Genomic DNA, 23,421 nt, shown 5'->3' with positions numbered 1-23,421 from the left:
TTCTTGTTCAAACCAGTTTGCCCATCCTTGCTTCCAGTCACAATTGAACTAATATTGATGCACTGTTCAGTTAGTGAAACTTCTAGGAAACAACCTTTACTCTTTCAATGGTTGTCACCCACAAACTTCATTCATAACTGCTGGGAGCTCTTAACTCTAACACTGTCATATTCCCAAAGCTGACAAGCATAAGCCCTAGTGTAGTAGCTGCTGTCCTACCTTGTGCCAAGAAATTAATCTTCACATCATTTTTTAAATTTTATATAACTGTTAATTTTGAAATCTGATAGGGCTGATTTTTTTTTAGTAGTGTTGTGTGAGGAAATTTTAGCTACAGGCTCTATTCTAGCAGGGTTCGAAAAGCTGCACAGCAATTCCCTGCATCTAGACAAATGACCATTGCCAAATGCTATCTCTCACCTTTGACCTTTTTCATATTCTTAGGGATGCTTCCTGCAAAAGCCAACAGGAGGTAAGAGTCTAGTTGTCAGCTGCAGAAGCAGTAGAGGTGTTCATCAAATTCCTTCAGGCTAAACAGTGGCCCTGCAGCTGTAGAGAATTATTTTTAAATGTACTAAGTTTTTAAATCTGAATTCACAAGTTGGGTACTGACAGCTACTGCAGGGAAGTGTCTTTAAACCAAAAACCTCACCATACCTGGTACACAATTGCAGATGGCACAATCACTAGTCTAGATTGTTTGGGTTTGAGATGGACTATTTTGATAGTTTACCATACAGTAGAATTATTGTAGAATTCTATCTATCCAAAACTCCACAAAAGCTCCTTGAGTATCACTGTCAGTGCACTATACTTTCTAAACAGTATTCAAGAAATATATCCATATCCTCTAAGTAAAGCCACATTCCTTATACTAGCAAAGAGGGAGGTGTATTTTGAGGATCCATGTTACCCAAAGGTGTTTTGTCAAAGCCTTGAGTCAGCGCTCCGAGGCAGCCATGCTGTGCAATTGTGGGCAGCAAAATCAGGATTAGCTCTGCAAAAACCAAGCCAAGGAAAGTCCCATAGAGGCTACACTGTCAAAACTGAAGGAAAAGGGATATTAGAATAACAGAGGTATAAGTTAGCAACATTGTGAATGCTTGGGCTTTTGTAGTTCTAAAGAAAATAGAATTTTCACAACAACATATATGATGAACTTTTACTTTTTTTAAAAAAGAAAAAGTTATATATATATATATATATATATATATATATATATATATATATGAGATATATATAGAGAGAGATATAGAGATATATAATATAAGTATATTTATACACACACACACACGTACAATTATTAGGGATTACATTTGTTGCCAACTCCATGCCTTAGAAGGAATGGAAAAAAACCACACAAGTTAAAGACCTTTGCAATCAGAAACAAAACTAATGAGGAATTGGGGAGATGAATAACATCCTGAAAGTACCAAGCCACACTGAAGATAAGAATAAAACTTTACCCTAAATGGTCACAACTTAGTAGTTAGATTTTCAAAAGGGATTTTATCTAGTGCAGACAGTGCATGAATTCAAAGACTAGAAGCTCAGGACTCAAGTCTCTTATTAGTTCAAATTATGATTATTAAAAAATGTATCTTTAATTTGTGATAGTAGTCTTTGAAATTATGTACAAGATTCCTTGATACAAAGTGCCAGTAAGTGGTCTATAACAAGTGACAAGTTAAAAAAAGCCTACAATGAAGGTGAATCAATTTCTTTCTCTCTCGCTCACTTTTCTGGGTTTTTAGGTTGTTGTGTGTGGGGGCAGGGAATAGTAAGGGGACTTTTGTTTTTGTTTTTGTTACTTGGTTCAGTCTCTTAAGACTGCATACAATGGAAAGTAATCACACAAGTCCTTCCCTAATCCTTTGTCTAAAACTAACACCACAAGCATAGGTCACATCGATATAAAAATCCACATCATATTTACATAGGGTTGCACTTCAGTTTTTCCACTAAGAATTTTAGACTGGTTTCGCCTATCCACCAAGTCACTTTCTGCCATTTACACTTAAGTAATGCAAACTGAACTTAAAGTTGTTGGATATTTGATCGTATTATGGATCCTCTGATTGACTGACAATATGAAGAATTGAAGAACAAGAACAAGCTATACAGCTGGACAGTTGTGTGTGTCAGCAGTTAAGTGACTCAACTACATAAGCTCATTAAATATGCTTTGAGGAGTACAAGGGAGAGTGGACTGACCAACTGCTGACAGAGAAGCATAAAGGAGAGTACAACACACCAGCAGCATCAGCAAAGGAAAGCAAAACTGTCAGTACAAAATTTGCTTTAACACCACATTTTGGATTAACGCTAGTGGCCCTGAGAAGAAAGAGGAGGATTGCCTTGACTGTACCCTGGAGAAACAATCTAGAAAAAAGATAAGTCAATATTGGATGGGCTATGATGGATGAAAATAGGCTACTTGCGTGAAGGGAGGGGTCCAGTCAGTCAAGGAAGAAGGTACAGTGGGGCCGAATAGTCTACTGGGAAGGCATGCAATAAAATGGTGGCTGTGGTTTGTTTATTGTATAAATTCAGGCTGTCACTAAATGGTCTCTTCCGCTATAGATAAAAAGGTGAACTTTCCTATGCCTGTGTTTCATTTTCACATTTACCTAAATGTTACCCACATATCAGTGTAAGTTTGTTTGTACACTGATTTTTCCCTTCACAGTCATATGAATCAGACTCAAGATCCATAACAAAGTTTCCAATGTTTGCCAATCCCTTTAACCAAGCTGCAAGTCTGGCACCATCCCAAAATGTAGCCTGGTGACATTTCCTTGAATGGAGGTATAATGATCTATCAATGACCAGCACAAAAGAATACAGAAACTCGCTTTTCATGAACTCTGACATTCTACTAATATTTTAACAGATACAGTTCTTCTAAACAATCAATTTGAACATCTCCTACCCACATACAGTATATTTAGAAAAGATGTAATCCCCATCCTCACAGAAGATGCTAAAGCCAATCCTTACATCAGTCAGGATAAAACAATTTCAAGATCAAACATAAAAGTGAATTGAGTATTAAACTAATCTCATGGAAGAAGGAAATTTACCGTAAAATGTTCCTGTGACTTGTAGTTCTCATCCAGGTAAACCCGGGCTCTGTTATAGTCTTTCATTGCATCACTTGATAACAATTCTCTGAAACACATAAATGAAAGACTGTCAATATGAAGGGATATGCAAATCTGTTGTATCTCTTCACTCTCATCCACTATATTTCAACATGTCCCTAACACCCATCAAAGAAAGCGTGGACCTATTTCATATTATTTCTCATTTTTAAAAAGACATTTTAAGTGAATGTAAGTGTTGATGATATATGTCACACTGATAGCCCTGGAGACTGAAATTCTCCATTTACCCACAAAACAGTTACAGTGCAAACAGCTGCAGTTCAATCTTCCTCAGACTGCTTTGCCAATACTCCTTAACTCTAACCTGAAGGGAGCACCAATAAGAGAGGGTATTTCAGCCTGAATGTCCATTCAGTTCTTGGATTTTCTGCTGAGACTGTCAACAAGGGAACCAGTTTCTGACAACTGATGGTTTTGTAATGTGGCCACCTGACTACTAAGGACTGGACTCAGATCAACCAATATATTCCACATAGGCTATTGAAGAACTATGGTATTGCAAAGTGTCATCTATATTATTTGAAGGTCTTGAGAAAAAACCACAAACTTTCAAGATATCAAAGTTTCTTAAAAATTGGGTAAACCAGCCCAGCAGGCTTTAAAGTCTGAGCTCCAGGTTCCCAAACTCTGGAAGACAGTCTGTAAAACTTGCTGGCCAGCTCACCTGACTGTAGAATGATTGGCTTCAAAGGCTGGCGGCTCTAACATCCGTGGCAGGCTGCTCTCTAGGCTTGGGAAACCCAAAGAGAAGTGAAGATGTGCCAAACAGTTTTGATATTGGCTGACTTGGCAGACGGATAGCTGCACTCTTGGGCGGATTTTCAACAGAGTTCAGTTCCCACTCAACAATCCCTTCTGTCCCTACCTGGCCAAACTCCTTTGTGTCTAAGGCACAAAGGGAATAGGTTTTATTTCCCCTGACACCTGCTCAGTTCTTTGCTCTCTGTCAAAAAATGTCACACACAGAGTTGAACAAAACCTGGCAGCCCTGAAAGTGGTGCTGTTAAGGTGCTCCAGCATGAGGTTTTTAAGGCAGGAGTGCATGAGAATAAAAAAAAAATAAAGTTTGAAGAAGCTGCCTCTTTTTAGTAGTTGGAGGAACTTGGATCCAGCAAATGAGTCTTTGCAATTGCTGTCCTGTGGGAGCACCACAGCTGAAGAAGCTACTCCCCCTATTTATTAGGAAGGCTATGAATCTGTCATGGAGGTCAGAATTCTGTGATTTTTTTCATGACCTCCATGACTTCAGGGCTTGGACTGTCAGCCCCATCCCCCGGGCGGCAGGGCTCGGGCTGTCAGCCCCCAGCAATGGGGACCAGGCTTCTGTAAATTCTTGTTTATTGCCCGTGACCTGTCCGTGACTTTTACTAAAAATAACTGTGACAAAATCTTAACCTTATTTATTAGCAATGGCATACATGACTTTGCCCATCTACCTGCTTTCCAGGAGAAGACTTTTGGAAGCTATGTCAGGGAATGCTCTTTCGACTGACTAAATGACAGTCAGCCTAGGACAAATTTCAAAGGGCCTGAGCCCAGAAGCATTGTGTCAGCAAGCAAGAGCCATGTGATTCAACAATCAACCTTACCCCACCCTCCTGCTTACCCCAGACAGTAGTCAGAAGGAGGGAATCACACATACAAACAGTGATGGAGTGGACAGCCCCTTGCCCTTCTTGACAATCAGGAGGACACATGCTATTGAAGCATGACTGAGATTAAGATAGGGCCAGAAGGTCTCTCCCTCCCTCTTGTTTTTTTTTTAATCCTGTCCCATAACCTAGAATAGGATCTCTATTCTTCAACCCATAACAATGCACGGATCTACTCTGCCCTAAGATTAAAGTATTTTTTGCAGGGAATGTGGTGAGAAAAATGCTCAGCCCTGGAAATCCATAGTAACAATTTTGCATTTTGATGATTTACAATATAAAGGTTGCTCATTCCAAATTATAACAAGGAGTTCGGTGGCTCCTTAAAGACTTTAAGACACAAAGGAGTCTTTAAGGTGCCACTGGACTCCTTGTTGTTTTTGTGGATACAGACTAACACGGCTACCCCCTGATACTTGACATATTCCAAATTATATTTTTTTATTTCAAATCCACTGAAACATAAAATTGGCCCCACTATAAAAAAAGAAAGAACAATAGAACTGCTACACAAAATTATGCAGCAAATAAATTCAGTTTTATAAATAAAAGAACAACTTAAGGGCTATCTTATTTTTACTTAAAATAAAAAGGTTAACTAAATAACTACTGATTAACAAAATCAGCAGAGGGCACTGTTTGACTACTTTCCATGGAATAGGACCCTCAAATTATTTCAAAGTACTGAAGGTGGTGGAGGATTAACTGAAAATCTTATGTTGATACAACTTCAATATTTACATCAGTAATGTCAATTAAGGTTTATTAGCAAATCAAATATTTGAGAACAAGGAGGTTTCAGGACATAATTTTCTTTCTGAAAAGAACTCATTATGGCTACATTTCATTAACTGTGGCATTTATTGTCTTTATTTAAATGAAAAATGTTTCAACATTAAATTAGATGTTGCACCTCTTCCCTTTAATAAAAATAACTGGGTTTCATCATGTTGAAAAGTCACCACTCAAAACTGTGTTAGCTATCAAAACAGAAAAATAAAAATTGCAAACAAAGCTACTCAGTTAAATTACTCAAATATGCAAGATCTCAAGTATCTGAATTCTATACATTTAGATAATTAAAAGCTTAGCCAAATTTTGGGACAGTAGCACTGTACTACTCCTCCCTGACTCAGTGCATCCAAAGTTTAAGGCTTGTGAAATTCTTTTGTCAGTTTCTCTCATCTTCTGGTGCACTATATCATTACATACAAAATTAAATGTCAAAGAGGATAAAAATAAACTTATTACTAGTGTAACTTTGGTTATGTTGTCTTTAATCCCCTCAGATGGCACTGGCATCAACACTGTTACATTCCTACAATCATTTAGCTCAGAAAAAGCGCTGACCTAAAATTCTTTATATTTATTTTTGAGTTTGGAGTGTAGACTCAGTTACTTGATTTCCAGGCCTGTATTTTAAAATACCAATATATTCATACTGTCTTTTCATAGTATATTTTCTAATTAATAGGGAAAATTCTAAAGGAAATGTAACAATAGCAACTGCTGAAGGTTAAGAGATTAGCATGGTTTATTAGCTTGAGGTATTACCTCAGTCTAGGTATGTATTTTGGAGCTAATACTTGTTATGATTAATGTTTCTTCCTAATATATTAGATTGTTGAATATATTATGAAAGAACAAAATGACATCTCCCGTTCACTAATTTCTCAGCGAATTGAATATTTTAACTTTTCAACCTGCAGTACTTATACTGTTGTTTTTTTTTTAATAATTATTTGTGCTTAAATTTTTCTTCCTTTACACTTCCTCTATCTCACCTTCTATTTCCTTCATATCAGGTTTCCATGCCACCAGCTGTGACTCAACCTTTTATCACAAGGAGTTTGGATTTCAACTAGGAAGTAGCAGCATAAGAAAATACATTAGCAGTTAGCATTTTGAAAAGAGTTTCTCAAAAGATAGAATTGTTTAATTATTAGAGCTTGCCAATGGCTGAAGATAACTAAATAACCGTACTGTCACATGACATCCTGTCTTTTAGTACTTCCTGGTTGCAAGAGTCAGCATTGCAATATTCTTCCTTGGGTTCTTGATAAGGACTTCAAACTCCCTATTTCAATAACACCCTTTTCCAGGTTCATGTATTAAAACAAGCACAAGGCTTCCAAGTTCAAAGAAAACATCCTCAGAGTCCAAACCCAACAATGTCCATCAGACTAGAAGTCATAAACAGAGGATCTTCTGCCACTACCAAGGCTCCTTTTCCATGATCACCTTCAACAATGGTCTCACTATGTCTGTACTCAAAAATTTGGCCCCTCTTCTGGACACCCTTTCTGCGAGCTCTTTGTCCCTATTTCCTGGCTTCTGGAAACTTTCTTCCTTGCTCTTTCAGCCAAGCACTGCCTCCCAGGGTTTTCTCCCTTGAGGCTCCTTTACCCCAGCAGGTTCCCACGGCATCCTCTCCCCCTGCGGACTCTTCTCAGCCTCTCCCACGGACTTCCCTGATGTTCCTGCTTCATTAAGGTTCCTCCACCTTAATGACAGCCCAGCTCTTCATAGGGAACATGTTCTCCCCTCAGCTGTATCTGAATTTTTCACACCTCGATCCATTTAGCTGTGTTGACCTAACTTTTAAGTGCAGACCATGCCTCATATTAAAGGCCAATTACCTTCAACAGAGGTAATTGGCCTTCAACAAACTGCAACTACTTTTCACTATTCCTCTTATAGAAGCAACAACCACAAAATGAAGAGCCAGACTCTAGTTACTAAAAAAAATAAAAATAATAATAATAATAATAATTTAAAAAAGATAACAAAAATGATATTTAATTGTGTAGAGGCTAACTGAGAAGCGAAAGTATATTGGCAAACTTGAAATTGCTGCATGAAAACAAATGATCCAAGGTCCAGATTTTATTCTCAGATACGTAGAGGTTATCAGCACATTCCTCAAAAAACAGTAGTACTGTGCTTCTGAAAAAAACATATGCCACATCTAAGTATACAGTAAGGAGTACAGAGACTCTTGACTTAAAATGAAGCCTTAAATTTGTGCCGGACTTCCCTACAGATTCATAGCTGTATTACAACAAATTAGCGTACCTTCACAAGACTATTGGCCCAATTCTATGAAATTAAGTCAATGGGACTTACGGGCACTCAGTACCTTACAGGATAAGATGTTATCCATTAATATTTGTTATACTTCCAAGCATAAATCATATACTAGGATAGAAATGCACCTTTCCAGTTACTTACTTAACAAACTTGTCCACATGAGACATGGAAGCTTCATAGTTTTTTCCACCAAACTCTTGACAATGTAAAGCCATGAAGTGTGGCTTGTGTGTATGTACAATCTGAAATAAATGAACATAAGTTACATATATTAGCACAGTTATATCCACAGCTATTGAAATATGGTACATATGAAGTAAGACTAAATATGTAATGTTTAGTTAATAGGATTTCTTTCAGGTAATACCTGTTGGATACAAAGGCAAACAACTGGCAGAATCATTATCAAAATATTGGAAATGATCTTTGTAAATGTATATCTTTAATAGCTTCAGAATACAAGATACAGTAGAACCTCAGAGTTACGAACACCAGAGTTACGAACTGACCGATTAACCACGCATCTCATTTGGAACAGGAAATATGCAATCAGACAGCAAAGACAAAAGAAAAGTGAATAGTGTACAGTACTGGGTTAAACGTAAACTGCTAAAATAAAGGGAAAGTTTAAAAAAAGATTTTGCAAGGTAAGGAATCTGTTTCTGTGCTTGTTTCATTTAAATTAAGATGGTTAAAGGCAGTATTTCTTCTGCATTGTAAAGTTTCAAAGCTGTACTAAATCAATGTTCAGCTGTAAACTTTTGAAAGAACCACCATAACATTTTGTTCAGAGTTACAAACATTTCAGAGTTACAAACAACTTCCATTCCAGAGGTGTTCATACCTTTGAGGTTCTATTGTACTGACTTTAAATATCAAAAAGACTTTTTAAGTTAATATTTACTTTCCAAAAAATATGATTTTGTAGCAGTTGTCCCCAGACATTAGGGTGACCAGACAGCAAATGTGAAAAATAGGGACGGGGGTGGGGGGGTAATAGGAGCCTATATAAGAAAAAGACCCCAAAATCGGGACTATCCCTATAAAATCGTGACATCTGGTCACCCTACCAGACATACAAGCATATGCATCTTCTCATGATTTTTGAATGCATGGATTTGGCAGAAATGGGATGATTTTATCTAGATATCCGTAGGAGTTTCTATTTTTCAACCAAGCTGAAGAAAAATATAGGAGCAAAGGAGTTGAAATAAAAAAATTCAAGAGTTAACCAGTGCTCACAGTACTGAATTGCAAAGAGAAAATTAACAAAATATGTGCTTATTGTTGGTTTGAGGTTTTTTATACTCTATTAGCTTTAAAAAAAAATCCAATGCTAGAAATGCAATAGGTTATTAGCCAATACTGAAAGACTAAAGGCTTTGGAAAACATATTAAACACAAAGTATTTTTGCTGAGAAAGACTAATAACTGTGAATTCATCCAGATTCACAACTTACTATCCTATAAAAAACTCTTGTGAAGATGGTGGCAAACCAACTTCAGCAATGTGTGACACACAAAAGCTCCTTCAGGATTCAGACCTGACCATGACATGGCTAATCACAACAGTTGACTCTCTCCTTCAGGGAAATAGTCAGAGGACAGATATGCCTCCTAACATGGCTCAGTCTTACACCACTTTCATGATAAGGTGTTTTTGACAACTGCAGGAGTTGGCAGGGGCACAGCAAATAACCTTACTGTGGTTCTGCTCATTCTTTTCTGCTCCTCCTACCCAAGCGCTCCAAGATGTGGAGGATTCAAAAAAGAACTAGATAAAATCCATGGAGGATAGGTCCATCAATAGCTATTAGCCAGGATGGGCAGGGATGGTGTCCTTAGCCTCTGCCAGAAGCTGGGAATGGGTGACAGGAAATGGACCACTTGGTGATTACCTGTTCTGTTCATTCCCTCTGGGGTACCTGGCATTGGCCACTGTCAGAGGACAGGATACTGGGCTAGATGGACCTTTGGTCTGACCTAGTATGGCCATTCTTCTGTTCTAATTCTCCAGCCCTAAGTACCACATATAGTAATCTGTAATAAAGGAACTCAGTAGTATTCACAAGTTATCTAGAAGCAATGAGACTTCAAAACACATCCTTTTTATTTTCAGCACCCATTCTTTTCACTATATATTATGTATATTATTGGAATATAGATTAGCTATCAGAAATAACCAGTGGTTTAGCAACTTAGTGGTGATCTGTAATCTTGACAAAATTGCATTGCTCTAAATTGGTAACCAGAGATTTGACCTCCTTGTCCAGCAGCGTGCAAAATGATTAGGATTTGTGAACTGTAAAGTTGGGAATCGTGAACTGAATGGTTAAGGCCACACTATTAGTTGAGTCATTTTTGTCAGCTATACTGTGCAAGTAACATTGTGTTTAGCACAATACACAGTACCAGCAATGACACTGAAAAGAAAACATATTTCTATCACATTTGTAAGATGATACTGAAGTTCCTGCAAAAGCAGGCAATGAAATCAATTGTTTTATAACTGCCTAACTCCTAAAAGTTAAACCAATATTTTTAATTTAATATTTTTACCTGTTTTGAGTAAAAATATTTTAGTAAAGTTAAAATATACAAAACTACAGGGTTCTAATACGGTCCAGATCACCCTGCCCAGGGGCATAATTTGGAGGAAGGGAATAAAGGGGAAATCTCTGCAAAGATACCCTCACAGAGCTCCTCCCTCTATTGTTACATCAGAGAAGGTAGGATTTGGCTCCTATGGAAAAGACCATGGGACTTGCTGCTAAATTTGATAGCTTCCCAGTTCCCAGAGACCTGTGAGAGGCCAAAGGGCCATCCATGCAGTGGCTATGAACTTTCACATCAGCTCTGACCTTTGGCATGATGGAAGAGAGACTACAGTCTCAGACCGTAGTTTCTTTTTCAGGGCATCTATATGGCTAGAAAGAAGAGGAATTGTGTCACCTCCTCAGCCTCACTCCCGTCCTACCCACTCCCTCCCTCAAGTTGCCAAATCTGCATCCCTGGATCATGAAGGCCCCTCTGCAAGGTATGGGGTAGAGAGGACACTGCAATGCGGACACAGCTGACCCCTCTTTCCACCAAGCCTCCACGTATAGATTTGGATGCAGGTATGACAGAAGAACAAGTTAGACAAACACCTTTCAGGGATGGTCTAGATCAGGGGTCGGCAACGTTCGGCACGCGGCTCACCAGGGTAAGCACGCTGGGGGGCCGGGCCAGTTTTATTTACCTGCTGACGCGGCAGGTTCGGCCGATCGCAGCCCCCACTGGCCGCGGTTCGCCGTCCCGGGCCAATGGGGGCGGCGAGAAGCCGCGGCCAGCACATCGCTCGCCCGCGCCGCTTCTTGCCACCCCCATTGGCCCGGGACGGCGAACCGCGGCCAGTGGGGGCCGCGATCGGCCGAACCTGCCGCGTCAGCAGGTAAATAAAACTGGCCCGGCCCGCCAGGGTGCTTACCCTGGCGAACCGCGTGCCGAACATTGCCAACCCCTGGTCTAGATAATACTTAGCCCTGCCAGGAATTCAGGGGACTGGACTAGATGACCTATCAAGGTCCCTTCCAGTCCTATATTTCTAAGATCTGGGCCAGCACATTTATTTGGCATGTCTGAGAACAAAATTTCAGAGCCCCCGCTTCACTTAACCACAATGTCTTCTCCAGTCTACTGCCTTCTCCATTAATCATTTTGTGCATTATTCTACCTACTAAAAAGTCCAAAAACAAATGATGAATTAGAGGAGCATGTTCTCTACTCCCAAAACTTGACTGGTCAGCTGCCTGAAGTTTAAATTTTGGGGACTGTAATGGCCCCCAAATTCTCTGCCCACTTTCTGTCCTTCTGTAATACCCACCCCTGCCTACCCAGCCTGCCAGTCCCAAGGGAGAAAATGTGCAAACTCCACACTTAGAGCAGAACTATAGATTTTTGGGTGTTCATTTGTTAACCACATATGCTTTCACACAGATGGGGAAACACAGCAGCCAAAGAGAGTAATAGTTAAATTCCAGTAACAGAATACCAACTGCTTTAGATTAGTGCCTCAGATTTCAATTATCTATCACTCCGTTCCTGCACCTAAAAACTTATAGGTAGAATTGATCTTTTGAGCAGCAAATATACTATTCTAGGTCAGTTACTAAGTAAGAGGTCCCCAAACTGTGGGGTGCGCCCCCCTAAGGTGGGCATGGAGGAACCTTTGGGGGGGGGCGCAGCTGGGGGCCACAGGGGGTAGAGAGGGAGCTCCACCCAGCTCCGCTCCTGGACTCGGCTCCAGCTGCTGGCCCCACACCCAGGACTCAGGGCTCCGGCTGCCGGCCCCAGGCCCAGGGCACCAGCTGGCAGCCGAGGCTTCACCACCCCCTTACCCCGCCTGCATCCCCCCATACCGGAGACATGGCCCTGCTCCCAGCTGAAGCTCCGCGGGGAGGGGAGATGTGGACAGGGGTAAGGGAGGGCACGAGGTAAAATGTTTGGGGACCACTGTCCTAAGTGAATGGAAACCTGATTCTTTAAAGGAGAATAGTATCTCACTAGTATAACTATGGTTTCCTTCCAAGTTATTTCATTAATTCACATAGCAATGAAATGGAAAAGAGAGAAAGATTATTTTAAAACGACTTTGGTTTTAAAGCACTATACTATAACTTATGACTAAAATGTAAACATCACCAGTCTGTCTTTCTCATCAGCATAGTCACCTTGAAAGTGATCTGGTTGAATCTGCAATGATCCTGAGCAGAATTTCTTGTAACTAGTCAAGCTAAGCTGTATGTAGGACATTGCACTGATGTAGCATGTTTTTCTTTAAATGGTTTCTATACTTTAATCACATGTTAAAAACACTTTTGTACAGGATAGTAGTATACATACGCAAAAAATGAGTAGTTATGGAGTGGAATTCAAGTATGTGATAGAAAGAAGTATACTGCTACAATCTATAGATAAAGGGTAGCATTTTTCAATGTGCCAAGTCCCATTGCAAGTCAATAGGACTTAGGCACCTAAATGCTTTTTAAAATCCCACAAAAAATGGGTATTTTTAAAAAAGTTATATGGCCTGATTCTGTTTTTACACCAGTTTAATCTCACTGACTTCAGCAAAGTTGCTCCTAATTTACACCATTGCAAGTGATAAGTGATAAAGCATATTGAAAGATAAAGAGAGGTAAAATTAAAAGGAAGATTCTGGTCTTGCCTTGTAAACTGATTTTGTGTATGGGAGGCTCTCAGTCTGGAAGAGGCTGTTCCTACTTGTTTCCTATGTAGAAGAGGTGCCCCGCTCCTTCCAGATTTCAGGGAGCAAAGGGCATAAAGAGATCACAGAAACATAATTTCTGCAAACGAACTACAATAATTTTACAGCAAACATATGTCTAAACTGACATGATTTACTTGGGCAAAACTGTCAGAAGGGTAGAGTGCATGCACCTCATCGCATGTTTTTAAAATCGCACTATGTTTAGAAATAAAATTACATAGCACATGACAAACAAAAAATGCTAAGCTTCTGACTATAAATGTCCTCTGCCTACATTGCAATTATGTGTGTTCTTCCCTGCAGCTCTTTTGCTGGCAATCACACTACAAACTGCAATTAAGCTAGCATTTAGCACTAAGTTAAATTTAGTTTTAAAAAAGATATACAAGTCTTAAATTAGCCATTGCCATAAATTTGATGTAAAATTAAGTTCTTGGACATGGCTTTGAGCTTTTAAGGATTCGCACCTTCCAACCTGATGTCTCTGTAGGTGGTTTATTCTACAAAATCCACTGTCTGTTTGATCTTTCTCAAATTTAGTGATAACTCCCACATTTGGATAAGCAGAGTATTGACAATTAAAATCCCAGCACAGAAACAGTTTATAAAAAAATGTCCGGAGTAGGGTTGGCAAGTTTCTAGTTACACAAATCCGAACACCCTTGCCCTGCCCCGCCCCCACTCACTCCAGCCCCCCACCCTCACTCACTTTCACTGGGCTGGGGCAGGGGGTTGGGGTGCCGGAGGGTGTGCAGGCTCCGGGCTGGGCAGGGGTTTGGGGTCCAGGCTCCAGGAAGGAGTTTGGGTGCAGGAGGGGGCTCAGTGCTGGGGTAGGGGGTGGGGTGCAGGAGGGAGTTCCGAGCTGGGGCAGGGGGTTGGGGTGCGGGTGGGAGTACGGGGTCTGGGAGGGAGCTGGGGTGTGGGAGGGGGGTTTGAGCTGAGGCAGGCAGTTTGGGGTATGGGCTCCAGCCGGGCAGCGCTTAACTCAGGCGGCTCCCAGTTGGCAGTGGAGTGGGGCTAAGACAGGCTTCCTACCTGCTCTGGCTCTGCGCTGCTCCCAGAAGCAGCCAGTACGTCTAGCCCCTGGCAGAGGCATGGGCAGCAGATGCTGCCCCCGCAGCTCCCATTGGCTCTCCACCTGGGACTCCATGCTCCCTGCTGCTCTAATGCTGCTGATTCACAGTGAGACTTGGCAGTTTTCATACCCCACTCTCTTAGAAGAGAGAGAGGCTCTTGTCCCACACAGGTAGTGAGGGGCAGTAGAAATGTCCAGAGGATGGATAAGGTTACTATTAAAATGTCTAATTTCAACAGATCACAATGAAGAAGGATCACATAATATGCAGGTTTTCTTTTTTTCCACACTTACTCCTGTTGCTGAAATCCTACAAATCTGATCTCACAAGGGACTGAAAATAAACAGTTGCAGTTACACTTGCAATTATATAAATAAACCTTGACTAGCTTTATTTTATTGTAAGTCGTAAAATCTGTTTTTTACTTTATCAGAGTACTAAGGAAAAATACATATCTATGAAGAGACACACTTGATCTGAAGACAGAAAGACAAAAGTCTTTATTTCTGATTGTGACAACTAAGTTTCCTTGCCATAAATCTGGATCAGAGGCGATGCCCTAAATTTAAACTGACTTTAAAATACACTAGCTTGTCCACAGACAAAAGAGAAATTGAAATCCCAACAACTTTCAGTATACTGCTTTCCACTATACCAATATAACTCAATAGCATGAATAGAATTCCAGTACAAAATGTACGGCAGTGAATCAGCTCTACAGCTGAACAAGTCAGTCATTCTGGGAAAGGTTGCTGTCAAGGTTCCCTCCCCACTCTGAACTCTGGGCTACAGATGTGAGGACCCACATGAAAGACCTTCTAAGCTTATTTCTACCAACTTAGATTAAAAACTTCCCCAAGGCACAAATCCTTTCCTTGTCCTTGGATGGTATTGCTGCCACCACCAAGTAATTTAAACAAACATTCAGGGAGGGGCCACTTGGAGCCCTATCCCCCCCAAAATATCCCCCAAACCCCTTCACCTACTTTCCTGGGGAGGCTTGAGAATAATATACCAACCAATAGGTTAATAAAGTGAGCACAGATCAAACCCCTGGATTTTTAGGACACTAAAAACCAATCAGGTTCTTAAAAGAAGAACTTTATTATAAAGAAAAAAGTAAAAGAAGCACCTCTGTAAAATCAGGATGGAAGGTAATTTTACAGGGTAATAAGCTTTAAAATACAGAGGATTCCCCTCTAGGCTCAACTTCAAAGTTACAAAAACAGGAATAAACCTCCCTCTTAGCATAGGGAAAATTCACAAGCTAAAACAAAAGATAATCTAACGCATTTCCTTGCTATTACTTACAATTTCTGTAATCTTAGATGTATCATTTCAATAGGAGCTGGGTTATCTCCTTGGTCTCTCTCTCTCTCTCTAACCAGAGAGAACAAAACAAAGAGAGCCCAAACAAAACCTCTCCCCCTCCCCCAATTTGAAAGTATCTTCTTTCCTTATTGGTCCTTTTGGTCAGGTGCCAACCAGGTTATTTGAGCTTCTTAACCCCTTACAGGTAAAGGAGAGATTTTATGCTACCCTTAGCTGTATGTTTATGACAGTGGCACTAACATCTCTTCTAAAAGAATTCATTACAGAAAAGTACTACTTAAAATACTAATGAAAAAACAACGAGGAGTCCTTGTGGCACCTTAGAGACTAACACATTTATTTGGGCATAAGCTTTGGTTCTAGCCCACAAAAGCTTATGCCCAAATAAATGTGTTAGTCTCTAAGGTGTCACAGGGACTCCTCGTTGTTTTGGCTGATACAGACTAACACAGCTACCACTCTGAAACCAGATACTAATGAGTTAATCAATAAGCAGACTTTGTCACTTCCAAGTGGCATCATTAATGACAGTATTTTAATCTGCCCTCAAGCCATGAGCAGCAGGTCAAGATCCATTCATCGTTCATCTAAGTGCTGAAGGCAGTCAACCCATTAAAGGAACAGCCAATATCAATCAAACCAGCAGTAAGAGCAGAGCAGATATTAGCGGAGCCGGTGGGCTCAGCAATGCTTAAGGCACAAAACTAAGTAGTGCTAGGAGTTTTAAGATACAACCGTCTACACACACTAGTACTGCATGTTATTAGTAGGCCATCACAGGAACATAAAATAAAATAAAATTAGTTCCAATCTAAATTAGAATTAACACAGCAAAGGAGGGTAACACATAAAGGGAATAACAAATGTTCCCTCCCATACATGATGTTTTATACAGACTTCACTACACTTCATTTAGACTACAAATCGTGAGTTAACTGTGTAACAATCATACATTAAAAGATCATATTAATGATTGCTATAGATCACTCAGTTCTCTCTCAATCGTAATGAGATTTTGAAGTAGAGATGGGCCTAAAGAAAACTCCAGGCAAAAAGACATGTGAACTTTGTAAGGGGCAGGTTCAGAATCTGAACCCAGATCCAACTTTTTATAGAAGCATAGAAATGTAAGGCTGGAAGGGACCTGATGAACCTAGACCATCCCTGACAGGTGTTTGTCCAACCAGTTCTTAAAAACGTCCAGTAATGAGGATTCCACAGCTTCCCTTGGAAATCTATTCCAGAGCTTAGCTACCGTCAGATTAAGCCCATTACTACTTCTACCTTCAGTGGACATTGTGAGCAATTGATCACAGTCCTCTTTTATAACAGCCTTTAACCATATTTGAAGACATCACATTCCCCTTTCACTCTTTTTTTCCCCAAGAATAAACATGCCCAGTTTTTTTCAACATTTCCTCACAGGTCAGGGTTTCTAATTCTTCCATCATTTTTGTGGCTGTCCTTTGGACTCTCTCCAGTTTGTTCACATCTCTCCTAAAGTGTGGGCCCAGAACTGGTCACAGCATTCCAGCCGAAGCCTCACCAATGCCAAGTACATTGGGTTGCCAGGTGTCCGGTTTTGGACCGGAACACCTGATCGAAAAGGGACCCGGGCGGCTCCGGTCATCACTGCTGACTGGGCCATTAAAAGTCTGGTCGGTGGCACAGCGGGGCTAAGGCAGGCTCCCAGGCTGCCTTGGCTCCACGCGGCTCCCAGAAGCAGCAGCATGTGACCAGCCAGGGGCCTCCAGACACTGATCCCACCCCAAGCGCTAGCTTCGCAGCTCCCATTGGCCGTGGCAGCACCTGCGGACGGGACAGTGCGCAGATCTGTCTGGCCACACCTCGACATAGAAGCCGGAGTAGGGACGTGCCGCTGCTTCCAGGAGCTGCTTGAGATAAGCACCACCCATAGCCTGCACCCCTGACCCTCTCCCCTGCCCCAATCCCCTGCCCCAGCCCTGATCCCCCTGCCACCCTCCGAACCCAGCCCGGAGCACCCTCCTGCACCCCAAACCCCTCATCCCCAGCCCCTCCCCAGAGCCTGCACCCCCAGCCAGAGCCGTCACACACACCCCGCACCCCAACCCTCTGCCCTAGCCCCCTCCCACACTTGGAAGCCCTCAGCCCCACCCTGGAGCCCCCTCCTGCATCCTACACCCCTCAGCCCCAGCCTGGAGCCTGCATCCCCAGCCAGAGCCCTCACCCTCTCTCGCACCCCACCCACCCTGAGCCAGCCCAGTGAAAATGAGCGAGTGAATGAGGAAGGTGGTGAGAGAGAGCAACAGAGGGAATGGGGATGGATTGAGCAGATGTGGGGAATAACTAACTAGGCAGGGGACGGGGGCCTCGGAGGAGGGGCAGACCTCAGAAAAGGCGTGGGACGGGGGTCGAGCAAGGGTGTTCGGTTTTGTGCGAGTATAAAGTTGGCAACCCTACAAGTGGGATAAGTACCCCCAGTGACTTACATACAACACTCCAGTTAATACAGCCCAGAATCATATTATCCTTTTTTGCAACTACATCACATTGTTGACTTGTATTCAATTTGTGATCTACTATAGCCCTCAGATCCTTTTCAGCAGCATTACCACCTAGTTAGTTATTCCCCGTTTTGCAATTGTACATTTAATTTTTCCTTCCTAAATGTCTTTATTGAATTTCATCTTGTTGATTTCAGATCAGTTCTCCAATTGTTCAAGTCATTTTGAATTCTAATCTTGTCCTCCAAAGTGCTTGCAACACCGCCCATCTTGGAGGCATCCACAAATTTTATGAGTGTACTCTTCACTTTATCAAAGTCATTAATGAAAATACTAAATAGTACCTGACCCCAGACTGACCCCTGCAGGACCCCTTAGATACACCTTCCCAGTTTGACAGCGACCCACTGAGTATTGTCTTTCAACCAGTTGTGCACCCACTTTATAGTAATTTCATCTAGACCACATTTTCCTAGGGGTTTGCTTATGGAACTGTCATGTGGGGCTGTGTCAAAAGCATTACTAAAATTAAGATGTATTATGTCTACTGCTTCCCACATCTACTAGGCCAGTAACCCTATCAAAGAAGGAAATTGGGTTGGTTTGGCATGATTTGTTCTTGACAAATCCATGCTGACTATTCCTTATAACCCTATTATTCTCCATATGCTTACAAATTGATTGTTTAATGATTTGTTCCAATATATTTCCAAGTATCAAAGATAGGCAGACTGATTTATAATTCTCCAGGTCCTCTTTGTTCCCATTTTTAAAAATAGGTACTATGTTTGCCCTTTTCAGTCTTCTAAGACCTCACCTATTCTCCAGGAGTTCTCAAAGATAATGGTTCCAAGATTGATAATGGTTCCAAGATTGATAATTGGTCCAAGATTGCTTCAGCTAGTTCCTTAAGTACCCTAGGATGAATTCCATCAAGCCTTGCTGACTTGAATACATCTAACTTATCTAAACATTCTTTTATCTTTCCTTTTCCTATTTTGGCTTGCATTCCTTCCCCTTGTTAATATTAATTATGTTGAGTATATGGTCACTATTAACATCTTTAGTGAAGGCTGAAGAAAAATGGGCATTAAACACCTCAGCCTTCTTGACGTCATCCGTTTTTAGCTCTCCTTTTCTGCTAAGTAGAAGACTGACAACTTTCTTTTCCTCCTAATGTATTTAAAGAACCTCCTCTTATTGCTTTTTATGTCCCTTGCTAGGTATAACTCATTTTGTGCCTTAGTCTTTCTGATTTTGTTTCTTCATGCTTGTGCTATTCTTGTGTACTCTTTAGGAATTTGTCCATGTTTTCACTTTCTATATGTTTTTTTTTTTATTTTCAGGATACAGTACTGTATTAGAGTTCATAATGGAGCCATATTGACCTCTTACTATTCTTCCTATCTTTCCTTTGCATTGGGATACTTGGTAGTTGTGCCTTCAATACTGTCTCCCTGAGAAATTGCCAGCTCTCCTGAACTCCTTTTTCCTTTAGATTTACTTACCAGTTCTCGGAGTTTGGTAAGGTGTGCTTTTCTGAAGTCACTGTCCTTATTCTGCTACTCTCACTCCTTCATTTCCTTAGAATCATGAAATCTAAGATTTCATGGTTAATTTCACCCAAATTGCCTTCCACCTTCAGAGTAACTACCAATTCCTCTCTGTTGGTCAGAAACAAGTCTACAATGGCTGTTCCCCTGGTTAATTCCTCCACTTTCAGAAACAAAAAGTTGTTCCCAACAGACTCCAAAAAATAACTGGAAATTTTGTGTTTTGCCATATTACTTTACCCAGATGTCTCTTGGAAATCAATAAGTCCCCCATTACTACCAGGTCCTGTGTTTTGGATATTTCTGTTATTTATCTTCAATAACATGGAGATAACTTTTTAAACAAATAAAGCAAGCTTGTAAATAAAATCCCACATTCATAATAGAACTCATTCGTGATCTCTAGCAACACACTGTCTCATGTATTGTTTCAAATAAATTTTAGATAAGAGATACTGATCTTATCCCTTTAGATAGCTGTATGAAATTACCATAATTAGAAAACAATTGCAACTACTTTATCTTGTAAAGCAAACACATCTAAGTCTTACCAATGAAAAGAAACATATTTAGCAACTGATTATTGCTAAATTAATAGTAAACAGAGTAAAAAAATGCCATTTTAAAAAGTTTAATTGATATAAATGTTTTCTTCATTATAGTCTCCTTTTAATTATCTAGCTAATAAGCACTAATAAGATAGTAAAATACAAGTTAAGATAAGCTGTTTTAAATGCATTCCAGACACCTGCATCGTGTTTGACATGTAACCCCTCACATGCAGGAAGAATGAGTAAAAGAGCAATCTTTGGAATTGATCACAACAACATTAGTGAAATGTTGTTCACTCTATAATGTACTGAGTACTAGCATTTGCTGTCTGACATTCACCACACTTAGGCATGGGAAACATTCTTCCAGTTCATAATCTGATCTTCGAGGGATTAAAACGATAGCAAATATGAAGCTTAATACCTAAAATATGTTATATCTTTTAATGAGCAAACAGTATAGTATGAGTGTATAGTTATAGAAGAGAGTTGGCAAAAAAAGTATTATTTACTAAAATTCCTTCCAAGGTATAAATCTCAGCTAGGAGCACATTGACTCTGCTTCGTTACCTTTTATTAGTTTTCCATTATAATAAATGAACAATTTCTTCATTATAATGAATAATGAACATTTGGGGGTTTAAAATTCATAGAAGTTAAGGCTAAAGGCCATTTAACAATATAGATGGCCCAATAATCCCTATACCTGTACTGGTAATAGCTTAGTATCTTAGCAAAAGACATCTCAAAGACCTATTCTGAACTCAGACTGGTACACACCAGGAGTATCTTCACTGAAGTCAATGGAAATTTAGTGGTGTAAAGCTTGTGTAAATGAGATCAGAATCAGGACCCCAGTTTCTGAAATAGGCGTAGTTGAGCAAAATGTTCTATCACACAAATCTTTTTATAAATGATTAGCGCTGATCCAAATTCTCTGCATAAAAAGTTGTAAAATTTTCTGTAAGAGTATGTCAATTTTCACAAATTTTGATTGGAAAATTTCAGCATTGTCCAAATATTTCATTTTGATGTGTGTTTTGTTTCAGTTTTTGGAAACCAAATAATTTTAGTTTTCCCCTTCAGTTTTGGTATTTGACCCCCACACTACTTTTTCTCAAACAAAACAAAAACTAAAACAACCTCTTGCCACCTCTTCCCCCAGTTGGAAAATGGAGGGTTAAGGGAGGAAAAACTGTGAGAAAGTGGGGAAAATCCATTTTTCAGACCTTTTTCCTGTTTTCCCAACTTATTCCAGCTAGAAAACAGCCAGAAAGTAGGTTTTCCCTCCACTTTATTTATTTATTTTTGTAAACAAGCTTTCTCCTTTACCCTTTTATAGGGCTTGTGTTCCCAGTTAAGGCAACAACTCTGTCACAGATTCTGTGATTTTTTGGTGACCTCTGCAACTTCAGGGCCTCAGCTGTCGGCCCCCCACAATGGGTGTCGAGGCTCAGGCTATCAGCTCCCTCTTTTCCCAGGTGGTTGGCAGGACTTGGGCTGTCAGTCCCTCTCTCGGATGGCGGGGTGATCCCCAGGGCTCAGGCTGTGAACCCCAGGCAGTAGGGCTTGGGCTACCAGCCCGGGCATCATGGGACTCAGGCTTCCATCAATTCTTGTTCATTACCTGTGACCTGTCTATGACATTTACGACATATAAACATGACAAAATCTTAGCCTTATTCCCTGTCTTAGTCTAGTAGCTGGTTACCTTCCATGTAGGACCCCGTGTACTCTGCTGCACAAATGGGACCAAATTTCACAGCAAGCAGAATGGTGTCCCTAGTCTCTGTTTGCCAGAAGCAGGGAATGGGCGACAGGGGATGGATTACTTGATGATTTCCTGCTCTGTTCAATCCCTCTGAAGCACCTGGCATTGGCCATTGTTGGAAGACAGGATACTGGGCTAGATGGACCTTTGGTCTGACCCAGTATGGCCATTCATATGTTCTAAACCAGGGGTAGGCAACCTATGGCACGTGTGCCGAAGGCGGCACGCAAGCTGATTTTCAGTGGCACTCACGCTGCCCAGGTCCTGGCCACCGGTCTGGGGGGCTCTGCAGTTTAATTTAATTTTAAATGAAGCTTCTTAAACATTTTAAAAACCTTATTTACTTTACATACAACAATAGTTTAGTTATATATTATAGACTTATAGAAAGAGACCTTCTAAAAACATTCAAATGTATGACTGGCACGTGAAACCTTAAATTAGAGTGAATAAATGAAGAAAGGTTGCCGACCCCTGTTCTAAACAATTTTAAATTCTACCTCAGTAACTCTTGGCATTGTGAAATACTCTTAATTCACGTCCCTCCACCCTTCTCACAAACATCCTGCTATGGTACATAGCTGAAAGTAGTCATTGACAACATTCATCATTTTTAAAAAAAAATTTACGATGAGTGTACTTCAACCTACACGTATATTGTGGTGATATGCATATCATGTTAAAGACAGAAGTGTCACTTATATGTCCTTTATTACCATAGTAGCTGAGAACTTCACTATTATTAGTGTATTAACTCTCACAACATCCCAGATAGGAAAATCTTTTATCCCCATTTTACTGACGCGAAATTAAGGCACAGAGAGGCTAAGTGATTTGCACAAGATCACACAGGGAGTCTGTGGCAGAGCAGGGACTTGAACCTGAGTCTCCCAATAACTGTCTAGTGCCCTAAGCAAGTTATTTGGGAAATCCCAAAAAACTTTGTACCTCTCTCTGACATCATGTATTATCTCACTGTACACAACACACATATTCAAATATGTATTATACAACACACAAATGTGGGCCTTTAATTGTATTACGATCTGTAACATACACAATATGGTTGCCCCTCAAAACGGAGATTCTTTTTTAATTAGTAAGAAAAAATAGTAATTAGTTTTTACCGCAGCCTTTAACATTTTAAAATGTGTACGATTTATTTTACATAATAATATTACCTATTTTTCACAGATGGTTTAAATGCTTTAAGACTATTACAATTTCAACTGGCCCCTAGATGTTTTTTTATATGTATTTCCACACTTGATTTTTTGACAAAAAGTAGTAGTCTAAAAGAGAGTGTCTCACCTCTTTGACAAGGCTATTTTCCCACTCTTGCTAAGTAAGGTGAAGGACTGCAAATATAATAAGGAATTCTGGCAATCATTCTGTTGTTCAATATACTGTAATGGCTTATTTCTGGGGAACAGACTGTGTAATTCATTGCCTGATATACTGTCCATCTTCA

General features: G+C 40.3%; 1 protein-coding gene across 1 annotated transcript in view; it reads right to left on the bottom strand.

Annotated features, from left to right (window-relative positions):
• INPP5A (inositol polyphosphate-5-phosphatase A) overlaps window positions 1-23,421 on the bottom strand; it is a 366,757-nt gene that overhangs the window by 212,369 nt on the left and 130,967 nt on the right. The window contains exons 2-3 of the mRNA XM_029911375.1: window positions 8,051-8,151; window positions 3,084-3,171 (exon numbers count right to left, since the gene is read on the bottom strand). Coding sequence (XP_029767235.1) covers window positions 3,084-3,171; window positions 8,051-8,151 — 189 coding nt within the window. The remainder of the gene's footprint in view (window positions 1-3,083; window positions 3,172-8,050; window positions 8,152-23,421) is intronic.

Source organism: Terrapene carolina, unplaced genomic scaffold (genome assembly GCF_002925995.2).
Source record: "Terrapene carolina triunguis isolate 2854851 unplaced genomic scaffold, T_m_triunguis-2.0 Scaffold95, whole genome shotgun sequence".
NCBI classification, from domain to species: domain Eukaryota; kingdom Metazoa; phylum Chordata; order Testudines; family Emydidae; genus Terrapene; species Terrapene triunguis.
Note: the sequence above shows the minus strand (reverse complement) of the source record. Positions and strands in the feature narration are given on the sequence as shown.